The sequence below is a fragment of the Nicotiana sylvestris genome, chromosome 11 (assembly GCF_000393655.2).
Source record: "Nicotiana sylvestris chromosome 11, ASM39365v2, whole genome shotgun sequence".
Classification (NCBI taxonomy): Eukaryota; Viridiplantae; Streptophyta; class Magnoliopsida; order Solanales; family Solanaceae; genus Nicotiana; species Nicotiana sylvestris.
In genome coordinates, this window is record NC_091067.1 from 86407061 (window position 1) to 86424930 (window position 17870).

The window sequence follows — 17870 nt, forward strand, 5'->3', positions numbered from 1 at the left end:
TCGCTATGTTTAATTTCTTTATCAAAATTTTTTAAGCTCCTTGCTACGGAAATTTCCGTCGATCATGTTATATCTAGTATCTAGTAAACAATAATATCATTAATAGCGACGGAAATAAGCCGTAGCTAATTCGTCGCTGAATACCACTTATTTATTTATCCTAGGGCACAAAATTGGTAAAAGTTCGGCGTCTTCTTCTTCTAACAGGGTAGAACGCTGGAGCAAATATAGGCGGCTGGGAGCAAAATCAATGGAAAACACACTTGAGGGCAAGAACAAGGGCAAAAATTAGTAGCCAACGTGAATTTAAGGTGTGTAGATGGCTTTAATTTGTTTCTTCTTCTGTTTCTTATTAATCAGTAGCTTGATGGCGGTGCTAATGACTACGAATACTATGTTCATTACACTGAATGTGAGTGAACATTTTCAAATTAATTGTTTTCTTTTTACTTTATTTGCATCAATTTGGAGTAGCTAGGGCTTGGAGCTTTATCAGATTTTAATTGTAAAAGGAGGCTTTTTTGTATGTAAAGTTCTTTTCTTTCATGGTTGGACTTGTGTTTCTGGTTTAATTTTCAAGATAGGATCCTTTTTACGTGACTAATTAGGTTTTCACTATATTTGTATTTGCTTCTTTTACAGTTTTACTGACTCTTTATGTGCTTGTCTTGGTGAAGAGGTTATGTGTTATTAGCAAAATTGGGTTTTAATTTGACTTAAAATGGATATAGAATAGTATCTATCAAGTCTTGACTTTGGTTGTGATAAGCAATTTTTCATTTTTTCCCCTTGATGAAATCTCCCAAAGTGCAAGATCCTTTTATTATTCAATCTCCTTTGTTTGTAAGAAGGTTTGGAGTATGTAATTTTTGTTCTCCCCTCTTCACCTTACTAGGGTTTTAGTTTGTTTTATATAATTTGAAGTTGAATTTGAGAAAGTCTGTGGATTAGTTTTTACTGTATCTGTTATTCTACTGCGATTTGATCTTGTGAGCTTTTTTTCTTATTTTAGTTGAATAATTGCCATTTATGGCTAACTGTAGTTCCTGCACTTCCTTTTTCTCCATATCAGCAAGCATGTTCTAGCAACATTGTTGACAGGTAAAATAATGTGTCACTTTCTTTTAAGTTATTCAAACAAATCTTGCCTTGTAGAATCAGTTGATCATCTTTGGTAGATATTTACATCTATTTGGCTTCGAATTTCATCTTTGTTTGGTATATGAGAACTTTTCTTCTGCATATGAAATATTAGTATTTCATTGATCTCCCTGTAGCCTTGGTATGATTGAGAATATATCTATATTTATTGCTTTTCTTTGATGTCTAACTTCTCACTCATTTCCCTAAATTTATCGCTTACTATTAAATTTGAAAATCTAGCAGTTGGGAACAACTTTGGAAAGATCCCAAGTGTGTTGAAAAGTCAGAAACAAATGCAAAGAATCGTCGTGGCGGTAGGAGTGGAGTCTCCACTGAGACTCACACAGGCGGCTCTGTCTCCATTGGGGAGTATCGCAAGAGACTTGTAAGTATATCGCAACCTTAGCTTTATTGCAAATCTAAACTTAAAATTTCTTCTTGTTGGTGTTAAGAATTACTTATAATTATATAATTATATGTCTGCTCTTATTTCAGAATTGCTTATAATTATATGTTTGCTCTTATTTCATACCTGCAACTCGTTTGAGAATTCTCCTACCTGCAAAATAATAGTTAAAGATTGAGAAATTTTTATTCACAATGACACAATAAATTTTTAATTTTTTTATAGTTTAAGGTAAAACTAGGAATGACCCTCTTACCTTCAGCCATGAGTTTAACATGTAAAAAATGTTTGTCCGTAGATTTCTATGGCAAGAGACACAAAGCTGAGTCACGCCATTGGACTTTCTTCTTCAGAAAGTGTAAAAAAGCAGAGAAGTTTGGTATCTTAAAGAGAATGACCTAAAACCTCATATTATGAGCCTTACAGAAATTCCTAGAATTGTTTTGTTGGCAGAGAAATAGAGGTTTAATTAAGACTAAAGAAGTTGTACAAAAAAAATGGAGGAGAAATGATAGAAATAATAATACAGTTAATAGAACAAATATGGATTTGAGCACTCATAAAAAAATAAGAGGAGGGCAGGTATAAGAGAAGCTTTTTCCACAAAGGGATAAGTAATTTCACTGGTTTAGCATATGGTCTTTCATTTTCTTTCATTCTCACTCACTTTGTCCCCCTCTCATTTGTAATTATAATATGGAAAGTAATTAGGTGCAAAATAATTAAGATGAGTTGTCTGCTCTTATTTTATTTTTTGGTGTAAGTAAGAATTCCTAGATGGGAAAAGGTTAGATGGGAATACACTGCTAGTCTAGGAGTTTGGTCGACTACACCTATTGTTTTATCTTTCCTTTAGACTAGTTTTCATTATCGAGAATGAGAGCAAAAGCTGTGTCGGTATGTAATTTTGATTCTGACCAGGTTATTCTATGTTTAAAGATTGAGTGCATATTGACGTTCTTTTGCTGTCAATATAAGTTGATTATGCAAACGCTATAACACCCAGTACACTTCCCTTCTTCAAAGGTAGACCAGCTAACGTGCACTGCAGGAAGTTCCATCTTGGATACTGAATTTGGATGGTTAACTGAAATGATTATAGAATTTAAAGTGATTGAACTAAAATGGTTGTGCAATAAATTTGGTCAGTGTGTGACATATAATGTGCCTTTGTCTACTGCTTATCACTTAATCAAAAAGGGGGTGGTGTTTGTCTACTGCTTATCACTTAATGTGCATTTGCCCTGCACTAGTTGACATTGTATATACATTAGCCAATTCAGTATGTTTCTTGTGCAGTGGCATTTGAAAAACAACATCTAATTTGAGTGAATAAAAGCATGTATCGTTACTTTATATTTTTTCTTGCTTAGTTGTTGAATTGGAAATTGAGTAGTAATTGGATCAAGAGGTTAAGCTAGCCTTCCATTGTAAAGTGAATTTGTTGGCATATTCCGCCGTTTAATTACATTGAGCAGGATATATAGTGCAATTACATTTCCATCAGTTTACTGTGTACTTTACTGTGTACTGTTTATCTGTTTTGTGTTGGTGGTAAATTTTGCATAGCATCCTTTCAAGTATATCAAAAATCAATGTTAACCAAGTGCCTGGCCTAGCAGTTTATGGCCATCAGTTTTTTGTCCAGTCCTTTTACTTGCAAAAGTCTGGTCCTCAACATCGCATACAAGAGTGTTTTGTGCAGTTGTCAACTGCTTACTTTCAGCCACCCCTTGCACTTGTTTTGCCCATGTATTGGAAGCCTTAACACCTGAAGGAAATACATCAAATACTGTCACAACATTTTGAGCCGTTGATGATGGTTTCAGCCCTGTATTGGCAGCCTTAACCCTTGTATTGAATCAAACAAAATTGAATCTCTGTTAGTTACAAGTTCAGAAAGATTAGAAGTTAGAACCTTTGCTATAGTAATATTTTCATCCTTTTAAAAATAAATTATTTTTTGTATAGACTGTTGAAAAGGGTCGAGACCCAACACCAAGTGAGTTACATTTGTACGTCCATACACATGGGCATGATGGAAAATCTTTTCTTGATGAGGAAGCTCGGCTCGTGCATGTAAGTTCAATATTTTATAATCTTATTTACTATAATATAAAAAGAGTATGAAAAGTATCCTCTCTGTTGGTTAATTAAATGCTCAACATTCTTGACTATTTTAATTTAAGTACTTATTACACCTCTTTTACAGGAAAGGTATCAGGAAATATTATATGAACAAATACAAACTCAATCTGATATTGATTAATGTAAAGCATATTACGAAGACGCGGGAGGGGAAAAGAAGAGAAGAGTATATGGTATTGATCAATGTAAAGCATATTACTGTTCATGGGGTTCATCTATCGGTTTCAGATGATGACCTTAACCCCCAAGCCTCGTATTTGGAAGTTTTTTGGTTTGAACTTTATTGTTGGTGTTAGGGATAATTCGCACCTTTGTGGTTTGAACTTTATTGTTGGTGTTAGGGATAATACCCACCTTTTTGGTTTGAATTTTATTGTTGGTGTTACGGATAATTCGAACTTAATTGTATTAGCTATATGCATTTTGGACCTTGAAGTATGTTAATTTATATGAATTTTAGTTATTATAAAGGATATCTAATAATTTACATACAAAGTGCATGAGCAGAGAAAATTTAATATGCTAAATAAAAAGGATCTAAATGGGAAAAATATTGCGACGGATATTTTTTGTAAAAAAAATAAATATATAAAATAACATTGCGACAAACGATTTTGGTCGCCAAATGCAAAGGTGAAATGAGTCTTAAAATATTGGCGACAGATTTGCGACCGAATTTTTGTCGCAAAAGTATACCAACGACGAAATGCATTATGAATTTAGCGACAAAATTTTCTAATATAGCGACGGCAATTCTGTCGCTAACTGTAGCAACGGATAGTGTTCGTCGCTAGAACGTCGCTAATATTGCGACAGATTCCATTTTTCCGTCGCGAAGAGCTTAGCAACGAGCAAATCAGCAACAAATGGTAATCCGTCGCTAATCCGTCGCTAATCCTGATTAGCGACGAAACAAGGCTCTTTAGCGACGGATTGTGTCCGTCGTTAAATGCTATTTTTTTTGTAGTGAATTGATAAGAGAAAAGAAAATTGATTTTTCTACTCAGTAGTGATCATCAATTTTACGTTAGTTACCTTGTACGCGTATTTCACGGTAATTATATGTATGTAATGGAATATATTATTTACCACCCAAAAATACTTTCTCTGTCAGAAGTTAGTCAACTTTTAAAATTCTATTATATATAATATGTCGCTCCCCATCTCAACCATCTTTTGATAAATTGTCTGTGTTAATATCACTGTTCAACTCTTTTTTAAGTTCATAGTAGTTGTTAGGCTCATTGAGAGCTCATTAAAGGTGCATTTACGTAAGTGTTGGGAAATTTAGCCATCTAGTTTGAATTTTCTGGCAAAACTTATCACTTTCATATGTCACCACAAAATGGAGATCAACTCAAAAAGGAAAAAAACTACATACTAGTCTTTACTATTTTTGGGACCGCTATAGTTCCTTATTTGTTTTCAGGGGACTAAATTTGAATAGTTCAGCTTCTACATCATTATATACGTGCTTTAGGTTTTTATCCTTATTTTCTTTGAATTGGTTTTGGTTCATTTAAATCTTACAAAGAATCTAAAAAGTATTACTCCCTCCCTCTCAATTTATCTGTCTTAGTTTGACTTGATAGAAAATTTACTAAAATATGAAGATTTTTAAAATTTAAGGTCTTCTATATATTATATCATTTGTATGACTATAAAACTTTTAAAACTTGTGATCTTAAATAAGACACAACATTTGTGTGACTATAAAAGCTTTTCATACATTAAGTATAGAAATATGTCAATCTTTTTTTAAATGGACTAATAAGAAATAGTGTCAATATTTTTTACACAGAGGAAATAACATGTTATTCACTTGGAAATTCTTGCGGAAGTGATTTATCTCATAACACCACCACTAATTACCTTAGTTGTAACGACCCGACCGGTCATTTTTAACTTTAGCATTTCGTTCGGTGGGTTGAGACATTGAGTAGCTTCATTTGATGTATTATAACTTGCGGCTATAGTCAGTTTTAGTTTTCAAGTGGTTCGGGATTGATTTGGAAGAATGACTCTCGATTTGAAAGTTTTAAGTTTAAACAGTTGACCAAGGTTTGACTTTTGGGTTAACAGACTCGGAATATAGTTTTTATTGTTCCGATAGGTTCGTATGATAATTGTGGACTTATACATATGTTCGAATTTTGTTCTGGAGGTTCCTAGAAGAATTCAACTCTATTTCTTGAAAGTTGGCAATTAGAAGAACTTAAGAGTTCATAAGTTTAACCAAGAGTTAACTTTGATGTTATTAGACTCTAATTAGTATTTCGAGACTTTGGATAGATCTATATAGTTGACATAAACTTGTGTGCGAAGTTTAGAAGTACTCTGAAGTGTAAAAGTCTGATTTAGATACTCTTTTGACGGAATAAAGATTTAACAACCTAAGAGAAATTCTACTAGGTTTGAGCTTCGATTATTTGTTGTGATGTTCCCATGGTTATTTTGAGGCCTTGAATAATTTTGGATAATGGATATGAACTTATTGGTATAATTGGATGGGGCCCCGAGGGGCTCGGGTGTGTTTTGGGTCATTGGTTGAGAGACTGGTTAAGGATTTGGAGTTTGATCATGGTCAATATCAGGTCAAAATGACCTCTTTTCGATGTTTTGAGTGCACGAAAATATTTGTAGTATATTTTGTGATTGAAATGCATATATGGTTTGTGTCTGGGAGGTTCCGAATGAGTTTTGGGTGCTAAAACGAAGATTTTTTGTTATTGTCGATTTTTCTGGTGTAAATAATTACGAAAATACCAGTTATGTCGGTAATATTTTCAAACTCAAAATTTCTGACAACACATTCGAATACGAGTCCAACCGTACTAATTTCACTCAAATCCAACTCCGGATCAATGTTCAAATCTCAAATATTCAATTTAGAAAAGTTTAGACAAAAGCTCGCAATTTCTCATTTAAAATCATCAATCAAATGCTAAAGTCGACAATAGAATCATGGAATATAATTAAAATCGAGTAAAAAACACGTATCCCAATCCATGTGATGAAATTCCTCTCCAAAATTGCCCAAATCCGAGTTTCATAACTCAAAATGTGATAAAACAAAAAAAAACCTCTTTTTATAACTTTTGCCGAGCTCTTTTGCATTTGTGAGCAAAGGGTCGCTTCTGCGGCATCAGTTCTGCAACAATTATCCTGATGTTGTGGAAAATCTTGGAAAACCATCATTTCTCACATGCGGATAATGTCCCGCTTCTGCGCAATCGCTGGTGCGACACCAGCCCACTGTGCTCATATTCGCTTCTGCTCTCCAAGCCAGTACATCTACGTTGCCGTAGATGCGCTCAAAATCGTGCTACTGTGGAGATCGCCCAACTCCAGCCTTCTTCATAAGTGCTACCAATTTCCCCCTTCCACGACCACCACACTTGCACAAAACCATTCGCAGTTGCGAACAGAGGCGGATATAATATATTACCAACGGGTTCAACTGAACCCATAACTTTCGACGCGGAGTAAAAAATTGTAAGTAAATATTCATTAAAATTGAAAAAATAGTAGATTTGAACCCATAACTTTGAAAATATAATGGGTTCAATGCTAAAACTTTAAAATTGAACCCAGAAAATTTAAATCCTGGATCCGCCTCTGGTTGCGCATCACCAGAACTAGCAGCAACCAGCACTCACACATGAAGGAAGAATGGTCTGAAATATGTCTGAAACTCACCTGAGCCCCTTAGGAACCGTCCGAATATACCAACTAGTCCCACAGCATAACACAAACCTATTCGAGGCCCCAAATCACACATAACAACATCAAAACCATGACTCGCACATCAAATCAAACTTAATAAACTTTCGAAGTTCCAACTTCCAAAACTCATGTCGAATCATATGAAATCAAATCGGAATAACCTCAAATTTTGCACACAAGTGCCAAATCACATAAATAACCTATTCCATTTCCCAAAAAAACAATTTAAACCCGATATCATTAAAGTCAACTCTCGGTCAAACTTATGAACGTTCCAAACCTTTAAATTGTCAACTATTGCCAAATATGGCCAAAACCTTCTTGAAGCCTCCAAATGCAATTTTGGGCATAGGCCCAAGTCCAAAATCACCATACAGACCTGATGGAACCATCAAAACTCTGATCTGGGTTCAAATTCACAAAATTTAAACTTGGTCAATTCTTTCAATTTAGTGTTTCCTAGTTGAAGATCATCCATTCCAAATCAATCCCGAATGACATGAAAATTAAAAACGATAATATATATATATGACATAATATATCATACGAAACTACTCATTCCTTCAAACCATTGAATGGAATGCAAATACTCAAAATAACTAGTCGGGTCATTACAATTTATTCTATGTTATATCTCATTACATGCTTTGATACTACATGTTCTTACTTGCTATTCATGCCTTATTTGTTATATGTCATTAAGTTATAACATGTTTCAATTAATTCACTTCTCGAACAATATATGCTTACTTGTTGTGTGTTCCTACCTGTATTAATTGTATATCTTCATTGATTCTTGTCCCTACTTGTCTTATTGTCTTTACCTTATTTATTGCCCTTTAGTAGGTTATATCCGATTGTGTGAATCCTTTGGCTATTCTTGAGTTAATGATTTGCTGAGATTTGTGAATATGAGATATCAGTTTCTCTTTGTTGTGCTAGTAGTTCCTTGGTGTTCTATACGTTTTAGTACCTTTTGTGTTGAGTATCGAATCTCATTGTATAGAGTTGTTCACTTTAGTAAGTTGATATTGGGAATAGGTTACGCACTACAATAGCATTAAAATGAATTGATAATGGGAATGGGTTGCACACTACAACAAATATTGATATAATATTAGTATCGGGTTGTACGCTGCAACAGATATTGTATAAATATAGGGATCGGGTTGCGCACCACAATAGAGTCTAATGTGTTGTAGTTGGTTGTAACTGTGGTGTTCTTTTTCTATACTATGACGTGAAGCTATGGAATTATGCTATTCTGGGCCCTTCTATTACTTCAGGTTCGTTTTTATGGGTTTATCAGTTTTACTCTATATTATGTTGTCTTTTATTTATTATTCGTATAGGTTTATCGTAAGTGTCTTGTCATAGACTCGTCGCTACTTCATTGAGGTTAGGATCGATAGTTACAAAGTACATTGGGTCGATTATACTCATACTATACTCCTGCACTTGTGCAAACCCTGGTGTTGGTCCTAGAGACGCATAGAGGAGTTTGCTCGGATTCTACTTATTCAAAAGACTTGAGGTAGATCTGCACGACATTCACAGTCTTTGAAGTCCCCTTCTATCGTGTTTTACTATTTCTCTAGTTTCAATTTGTTGTATTTTATTTCAGACCATATTTAGAGTATTTTATTCGCTCATGTACTTGTGACTCCGGATTTCTGGGATTAGTATAGACTGCGTACTTATGTATTTATTGTATATATCCATGGGTATTTCAGTTATTAATTTTTATTATTATTATTATTTAATTGTTAAAATTGGTTAATTCTTTAGATAACGTTGGGTTGCCTAGCAGGTGAATGTTAGGCGCCATCACGACCCCTGTAGTTGGAGATTTCGGGTCATAACAAGTTGGTATCAGAGCTAGGTCTTGCAAGTCATGAGCAAGCTTAGTAGATTCTTGAGATCGGTACAGAGACGTCTGTGCTTATCTTCTAAAGGCTATAAGGTGTTAGAGAAATTTCACTTCTTTCTTTCTCCATTGTACAATTTTATTCTATCATTAAGTTATTCTTATTCGCTCATAGATGGTGAGGACACATACAAAATCCGTAACCGATTAGGAGCCAGAGCCCCAGGTTCCAGCCACTACCATGGTAGGGGATAGGACTAAAGGAGTGCCAGAGGCTGAGGTAGAGCTCAACCTAGAGCATGTGCAGTAGCACCTATTGCATAGCCTCAGATCGAGCAGGAGGAAGAGGCCCCGTTTCAAACCGTGCCAGTTGAACCAGTTCAGGTCCTAGAGGGGTTCATTACCACCGATTACTTCAAGACGTTCTAGTCCACTTGGTGGGCCTTATGGAGAGCGTGGCCTAAGTCGGTGTATTTCTTGTTATGCCAGCCATCTTTTCGGCTTGGGGAGGAGCCCAGACTCTTGCTACTCACAGTTCAGAGCAGATGACTCACGGATATCAGACTTCGGTAGTTCTAGTATTTAGAGCAGTTCAGTTTATTACTGTTACACAGTCTAGGGAGGGTCTCCGATGTCATAAGAAGGATCGAAGAGGTTGGACAGATTAGCCAAGATATTTCCTATTCAATTTGGTGGTGCACCTTCTAAGGATCCCCAAGATTTCTTAGACCGTTTCCATGACGCATTGCACAAAATGGGTGTAGTGGAGTCCAATGGAGCTGACTTTATAGTGTTTCAGATGACTAGTGTAAGCACGTGATTTTTGCCCTATATAAGAATTACTCCCAAAATTCCAAAAAATAAAACAATTTTTTGTTTGTTTGCAATTGTTGTGAGTTTTGTGTTATTTTTCTTGTATTGTTTGCATTTGTCTGCGCATGTTTATTTTATAAATTAGTTAAAAATACAAAAATACATGTCGCATGCATCTAGAAATTAATGGTACATTTAGGAATTAATCAACCATAACTTGGTTAAAAGAAAATCACAAAAAATATGCATGTGTGTTTCTTGTCATTATGTGATTTTTATTTAATAGGTGCTAAATAATATGTGTAATTTTACTTTTTGATTTTTACAATTTATTTTAGAATTTTTGTTTAAATTAGAAATTAAAAAAAATGGTTGAAAATAAAGAAAACTGGATTGGGCTGGAATTTTAAGACTAAAAAATCAAGCCCAATCCGTTTTAATAACCCAGTCCGGTCCCTTGATCTCCAGGACCTCCCCAAACGACGTCGTTCTAGCCTATCAGATATGGACCGTTGATTAAACAGATCTAACGGTCCAGTTCACCTCCCGTCTAAATTGAAACGACGCCGTTTAGGTGCGTCTAATCAGAGCAGTTCTTTCATTTAATCCAACGGACTCAAACCACCCCCAGATGCCCGACCCATTTGGCCCCGGACCGGCCCGACCTCCTTTTAAGTGGAACGACACCGTTTTACGCTAGCCAAGGGATCCTGGCCATTGATCACATTCTATCCAACGGCTAGGATCGATTCTTCTAAGTCGTATATAAGCCTCATCCCTTTACCTAGCCCCCCTATCCGAACACCCCCCCTTTCATCGTCTCTCTCAGAGACAAACCTAACATCCCTTTTCAAACCCTAGCCGCCACCCTTCACCCTCGCCGTAAACCCGACAACAATGACGCCGGTGACCACCAAAGTAACACCCCTGATGCACCCAACCACCCTGCACACGAATCCGTTAGCCTCTTGCCTCGAATCATTCCCCATCGTCTCGAATCTTCGTTTGAAGGTTCGAGCAAAACCCCGTTCTACACCAACCCACCCCAATTCACACCGGTCTTTACCCTGGCCTCACTCGTGACCAAACCAAGTTTGGTTTGGTCCGAATCTACCCACAAACCCTCAAGCCCCAAATCAGACCGTGTAAACCCTAGAACACAAGAACTTTGGGAATCCGGCCAGTTTAAGCGGAGGGTTGGGGTCTAATAGACCTTAATCAAAGTGTTCTCGGTTGAGAACACCTCGATTAAAGTCTGTTCGTCCTCAAATGGTCAAATCCAGTCAGACCTGGGTCGTTTGTTGTTGAGCTTCCAAAGTAAGTTTTCTTTTTCCTTTCTGTTCTTGTTTGAATGTTGTTTGTGTTTGTTAACATGTTTAGTTAATTTGTTGATCTTACTGATATTTTTCTTTCAATTTTCTCCATCTTCGTAAGACCTTTTTATTTGGTCGACTATTCTTCTGTCCATTGTTAAATGCGTGTAGTAAGATACATATTCGATTTGTTTAATATAGTCGAATGGATAATTCATATAGATTCCCTATTTTGTGCAAAGTTGCTGAAGTCAGTTGATACCCTGTTTGGTCTTATTTGTTCATCGACTGATTGTTCTATGTTATAACTAGTATAGTCGATTAGATAAACGTCGTCAATTAGTTTCATTGATTTGAATGTACTAATTCCTACTGCTTCATATTTTTTGATCGAATTTGTTTGAATTTAGTTGTGAATTGGTTATAGCTGTAGTACATTGGATAGCAATTAGCAATCAGCTGTTAAGACAGTAGTTCAGATTCCCATAGGGGTATTTTGGGATATTAGGAGCCTGAAAATTGTTCAACTTTAATGGTGTGTCAGTATAATACTAATATACCATTAAACTAATGAATAAAATAGGGATCAATGGTGGAAGTGATAATGTGTTAAGTGCCTTTATTGGCTGGAAATCAGAAATAGCATGGGCTTTTAATAAAGAAGTGAAGAGCTGACACCATTTTTAACAAAAAGAGGGCTGAATAAAAGGGGAAAACAGAATATTATGGGCTAAATGATAAAAGGGGATTAAAGGTGCACATGGGAAGGAATATACAGGCTGGAAAAGCTGAAGTTTGAATAAAAAAGGGGGGGGGGGGCTGACTGGTTTTTGAAAAGAAAACAGACTGCTTGGCTATAAATAAGGGGGCTGAGGACTGAAAAAAGGAGAGATTTTTTGGAGGGGAGAACTGACTTGTGAGGTTAAGGACTGATTTAGAAGAAGAGTAAACATTAAGATTTCAGAATTGTTTTTTAAGAGCTCTTAAGGCTGGTTTCTGAATCTTGATAAGTTAGAAAATATTGAGTGAGATAGGCTTGCTTCCTTACAGCTATTTTCAGCATATTGAGAGATAGAAACTGAAAAGAGAAGTCTTTTCTTCATTGTTGAATACAATACTGTTATAGCTTCATTGCCCCTGTCGATTGTCCAATATTGTTTGGTTTTTCTTCAAACTGGTTTTATTGGGTTTGCCATCTGGGTGACCTGCTACTGCTTCATTGAGTGTCTTGGATTTCTGTTTGGTTTTACAAAATCTGTCGCTAGTTCTTTCTTGCTGCCTATTACTGGTTGTTATTGGTTTCCTTTGGTTGCTGCTGTGTTTTGCTGAATCTGCTGCTGTACTACTGCTATTACTGCTGACTCCTCTTCTACTGTATATATGTTCTTCTACCAGGTACACTTTCCTATACCAAATGGTGTGGAGACTTGTTTCAAATGTATGGGTGATTTGGAAAATCAATAACATTAAATTGCCATCTGTTCAATGGAATGTGTTGAAAGTTGTTGTAGCTTTAAATATTCGATTAGATATTCATGTTCATTTTGGGACTGTATTGAATTACTGATTGATAAATGGTAGACTGTTAAACTCATTAGAAGTGTTCCTGGAAGCAATAAATGTAGAGTTAGCAGTTTATTTTGGTTGAGCTTGTGTTGACCATGAAATGTTAAATTTTAGTATGCCTGCGCATCACTTAGCCATTGTTTGGGTTGTTTAAACTTGGATTCGTCCAGTTAGAATTTATACATAGCTAGTACTTTTAGTTTAGATTTAACTTTGTTTGTAAAAGAGAACCAGAAATAGTTGAAGTATCATTTTGAATTTAAAATCAGGTTTTATATTCAAGCTGAATCCATATTGAATTGTAGTAAGTCATGTCCGCATGTTGGTTCTAAACATATAAGCGTAATTGATTTTAGTTAATGGTTCAGATCGGAAATTTGTTTGGATTAGGCATATACAATTAGTTGGACTATTTTGCGTTACTTAATCCATGCGTATTAATGGGGATTGTGTGACTGGGGCCAACTTTGGGCCTGATGTCTATGGCTATTGGGCATTAAAACATGCACCAATAGCGTGGTTTGGGCTCTTTGGGCCCAAGAATGAACGGATAATGGTGATTCAAAGCTTAGCAGTAATGTAAACTCGGGTTTTGAGTTAAGTAGCGGGTCCAAGCTTAAAGGTCCTTCCTTTTGTTTGAGCTCGGACTTGAACTTGAAGCCCAAGTTTTTAATAATAATCAATTAGGATCTTTTCTTTTCTTTTAGAGACAAAAAAAATAAAAATTAGAAAATATGGTTACTTCTAGGTTTATCCTTAAAATAAAATCGGACGAGCCTCGCCCAAATAAAAATGCAAATTTGCGGGGCCCCCAATAAAGGCTTAAAGATATTTAGAAAAATCGGAAAGGGTCGTTCAGTGGATGTCACGACCCTCCCAAAAGATAAGATTGCGTTAGCCTCTTTAGACGCGACTCTAATAAAATTACCTTCTTAAACTCGGGTGTGCATTTCATGCGACCCAAATCAAATCCTAAAACGTTGGATAGAGTGTGCTTAAGATTGTGGGTTCATTTCATGTGACGCGATCCGAAAGCACACTTTAAATGACGTTCACTTTCTCTTAAATAAATACACATTGAATAAAAGCAGTAAAAAGTTAAAATTGGTACATGAGCTCATAATTGTATAAAAACAGATAAACAAGCCGAATATGACAGTTGAGCGACCGTACTAGAACCACGGAACTCAGGAATGCCTAACACCTTCTCCCGGGTTAACAGAATTCCTTATCCGAATTTCTGGTTCGCGGACTGTAATACAAAGTCATTCTTTTCCTCGATTTGGGATTAAATTGGTGACTTGGGACACCCTAAAACTCCCAAGTGGCGACTCTGAAATAAATAAACAAATCCCATTTCGATTGTCCTTTAATTGGAAAAACTTCTTCACCCCTCGCGGGGACGTAAAAAGGAGGCGTGACAGCTCTAGCGACTCCACTGGTGACCGAACCCACGACCACGTGGTTCAGGGTTCAGAATTCGAGCTTGGAATAATTGTTGTATTTAGCTTTATCTGATTTTGTTACATGATCTGTGCGTAATGTGCTAACTAACTGCTTTTACCACTTTGATATTTTGTGAACTGTATATAAACTGTGCCGAAACCCATCTTCTCTCTGAGTTTTCTAAATCATGAAGAAGGGCGTACTTCGTACGACTTCTTTTCTGTATAGTGTCAAATCCCAATTTAGAACGAGGTTTGGATAAGTTGCAAAGCCGGTGAAGCTTCTGTATTCCCGGATTGCTGCCTCTCCCTCGGCTCGAGCTGTCCGCTTGGGTAAGCCTGGTCTAGAACAAACACCCAGGTTCTGAACCTAGAATAACTCAACTTCATACCGGATCCCTAGTAGGAACGCTTATCTGCATCATGTGCATTTTTGACTTAGGGGACTCAACACAGGGGTTGGGTCCGTTTAGGAATAGCAACCTGAAACAGAAACGACCATCCTGATGCATCCTACTCACTGCTTGTGCATTTATTTGCTTTGGAGTTGCATGATGACCGGTTTTGAATATTGAAAAAAAAAGAGAGAAAGAAAGAGAAATAGCAGTGTATAGGGTTAATCTTCTGCTTTGAAAAAATAACAATGCCCAAATAGTGTCAAAACTCTGCCGAATTATTTTTTTTTTAAAAAAAGAGAAAAATGAAAAGGAAAAAGAGTCTTCATTTTTGTTAGGGAAGCGAAAATATGTTGTTTTTTATATATAGTTTGTTTAATTTGGCGAACTACGCCGGTTTGATTCTCACCGGATGTGAGATACGTAGGCAGCCCTAAAAGGGTCCAACCTCCCCTTTTGCTAAAATAACCAAAATATGCCAAATGTTAATTTCATCAGAAAAATAAATCGAGTCAGGCTGTTTTGCCATAAATAGCCGAGTATTCCCGAAAGGGACGCCGGAAGGCTGAATTTGCACAAACGACCATTTTTGTGATTTTTGACCGATAGACCTACACAGCCTTAAAATCTTCGTCCCCGAAGTGCTGAAAGGCCGTATCTGAAAACCGAGTCATTCATCTTCAAAAATAAAAAAAAAACGGGATATAGATAGTTTTGTTTTGGGTCGAATAAAAGTTTTTCCTTCTTTAATCACCTTAATAAATGTGCAGGATGAGTACGAATCAAAGTGAAACGTTCTCAGTCTTTAGCGAGGTCCCTCTACAACTCTACATGTGGTGGAATGATCTGAAAGTCGATAGTAAAGAGATAGCGGGAAGAATTTTGGGAGGTTTTGTCAATCTGTTGAATATCAAGCCGAGGACAGATATCCTCGAGGTTCTAATACCGTTCTGGGACCCAACCCACAATGTATTCCGTTTTGTTGACTTTGAACTTTCACCTACACTAGAGGAAATCGCCGGATATGCGGGATTGAATGGAAAATTAAGAGGACAATATTTACTTTCACCAAGACCAGTATCTCCGCACGGGTTTTTTGGATTTTCTAAGCATTAGTCGGAAGGTGCAAAATGATGATTTGTCGAGAGGATGTTGTGCTCTCCAATTCTTATATCAACGGTATGGTACTCCTCAGGGTTTTGAAGAGCCTAACCTCGGACTAATTCATGTTGGGAATAGAAACAAGTGGTAGGCGAGACGTACTTTGTCATTCATAACAGCATTCCTGGGAATCGTGGTTTGTCCCCGCAAAGATAAGAAAATAGACATAGGCCTTGTAAGGATGGCTGATATTGCAATCAAAAAAACTAACAGTACTGTGGTTCCTTTGGTTTTGTCCGAAATCTACCGAGCTTTAACTATATGCCGAGAAGGAGGCAATTTCTTCCAGGGATGCAATCTGTTACTCTAGCTGTGGATGCAAGAACACCTCTGTCACCGAGTGGGATACATGAACCACGGATTAACCGAAAAAACTGTATCAGCGGTTTTGAGAAACAAATGACAGGAATTGTATTCCCCGAAGGTGTCGAAGCATGGCTTACACGATTGAGGTCAACAACAGCCGACCAAATTGAATGGGCATTTGGGTGGTTGTCTGATACTGAGGTAATATACATGGCGGCCGAGGAATGTCATATTCTTTTGATGGGAGTTCGCAGTATCCAACCATATGCTCCTCATCGGGTGTTGCGCCAACTAGGAATATTTCAGGTAATTCCCACTGATGAGGATCTAAGCAAGCACGCCATTGAGCTGAGCGCATGAGTCGTATTCCCCGAAGGAAAAATTAGAAAGCTGTGGCACAAATGTAGATTCCTTGAGCCCAAGACTATGGTTCGAGAACTGGCTAAGGGTGAGGTAGACCCAAAGTATAATGTTTGGTTCGGGAGAAGGTTCCAGACTCGTCAGAGACCTGCTAAAAGAGCTCATGTCCAACAATTTACGGATGATTCGCAGGAACAGTGGGGCTGGTTAGCGAGAGGAGAAGGTTACCGGGCTGAAATCGGGAAGCTAAAGCGACAAGTTGAAAGGCTTATATTTGAGAACAGCGTGCAAGTCACCTCGGAGCAGGGTGAAAAAAATAAATTAACCAAAGAAAACCAGGCACTAAAAGCCCGAATTTGCCAAGTCAGTAAGAGTAACAACGACCGATAGAAACATCGCTCCGATGAAAGGTTGATAGCACAGTTGAGAAATTAAGTCAGAAAAAGCCGAGAGGACTTGGAGAGATCCGAGGCTTGCATAGCAAGAATGCGGGTCAGATGGGCAAAAGGGACAATGGCACGGAGGAAGCATCTACAACAAGTCATAAGGGATTCTGAAATAAGCATTGGACTATTAAGAGAAACAAACCCCACTCTTCAGGAGCGGGTCTTTAAACAAGCCCGAGATGCCCAGGCAGACAGAAGACGCTGTTATGATTTAATGGCCATAATGGAAGAACGAATAGAGAGGTTTCAGGATCGACTCGCCGATAATGCTCAAATGCTAGGACTAAAGAACCGGCAAATAGGACAACTGTTCAGGGAAAGGGATAACATCCGGGGTAGGATTGATGAGATTGGGCACTATATCTACATGAGATGCCTAGCATGTGAGCAAATACCTCATGATACCCTTCTTGCCTCCATCATGGGCTATGTCCACCGGATCATGAATGAGTTGAAAAGCTTGTAGAGGGGTCTTACACCAAAACCCGCGGAAAGGCTGAATGATGCCTCGCGAGCACCTAAGTTGAAATCTTTAACGTATCCCTAGTTTGAGTCTTGTTTGTTGGCTTTGTGGGTCCATTGTCTTCCCATATGTTAAGAATTTTGGAATCTGTATTTTTGCTATTTCTTCGTTTGAAATAAGTAGTTTGTAATAGCAAATTTTGGTGATGAATTGAATGATTCCAAAAAGAATTTTGTGTCTTTACTTTATGGCAGAACTACGCCCGGTCTGATTCACGCGGGGACGTGATACGTAGGCAATCCACATAAGATT

General features: G+C 37.2%; 1 protein-coding gene across 5 annotated transcripts in view; it reads left to right on the forward strand.

Moving 5' to 3' along the window:
• The window catches only part of LOC104249681 (uncharacterized), a 33169-nt gene extending 29002 nt beyond the window's left edge, over nucleotides 1-4167 (forward strand). For 2 of the 5 annotated variants that reach the window (XM_070162852.1, XM_070162853.1), the window contains 4 exons: nucleotides 1013-1101; nucleotides 1387-1528; nucleotides 3521-3628; nucleotides 3762-4167. In XM_070162852.1, coding sequence (XP_070018953.1) covers nucleotides 1013-1101; nucleotides 1387-1528; nucleotides 3521-3628; nucleotides 3762-3818 — 396 coding nt within the window. In that variant the 3' untranslated portion in view covers nucleotides 3819-4167. The other 3 variants (XR_011403813.1, XM_070162855.1, XM_070162854.1) reach the window with 3 other exon arrangements.
• The last annotated feature ends 13703 nt before the right edge of the window (nucleotides 4168-17870 follow it).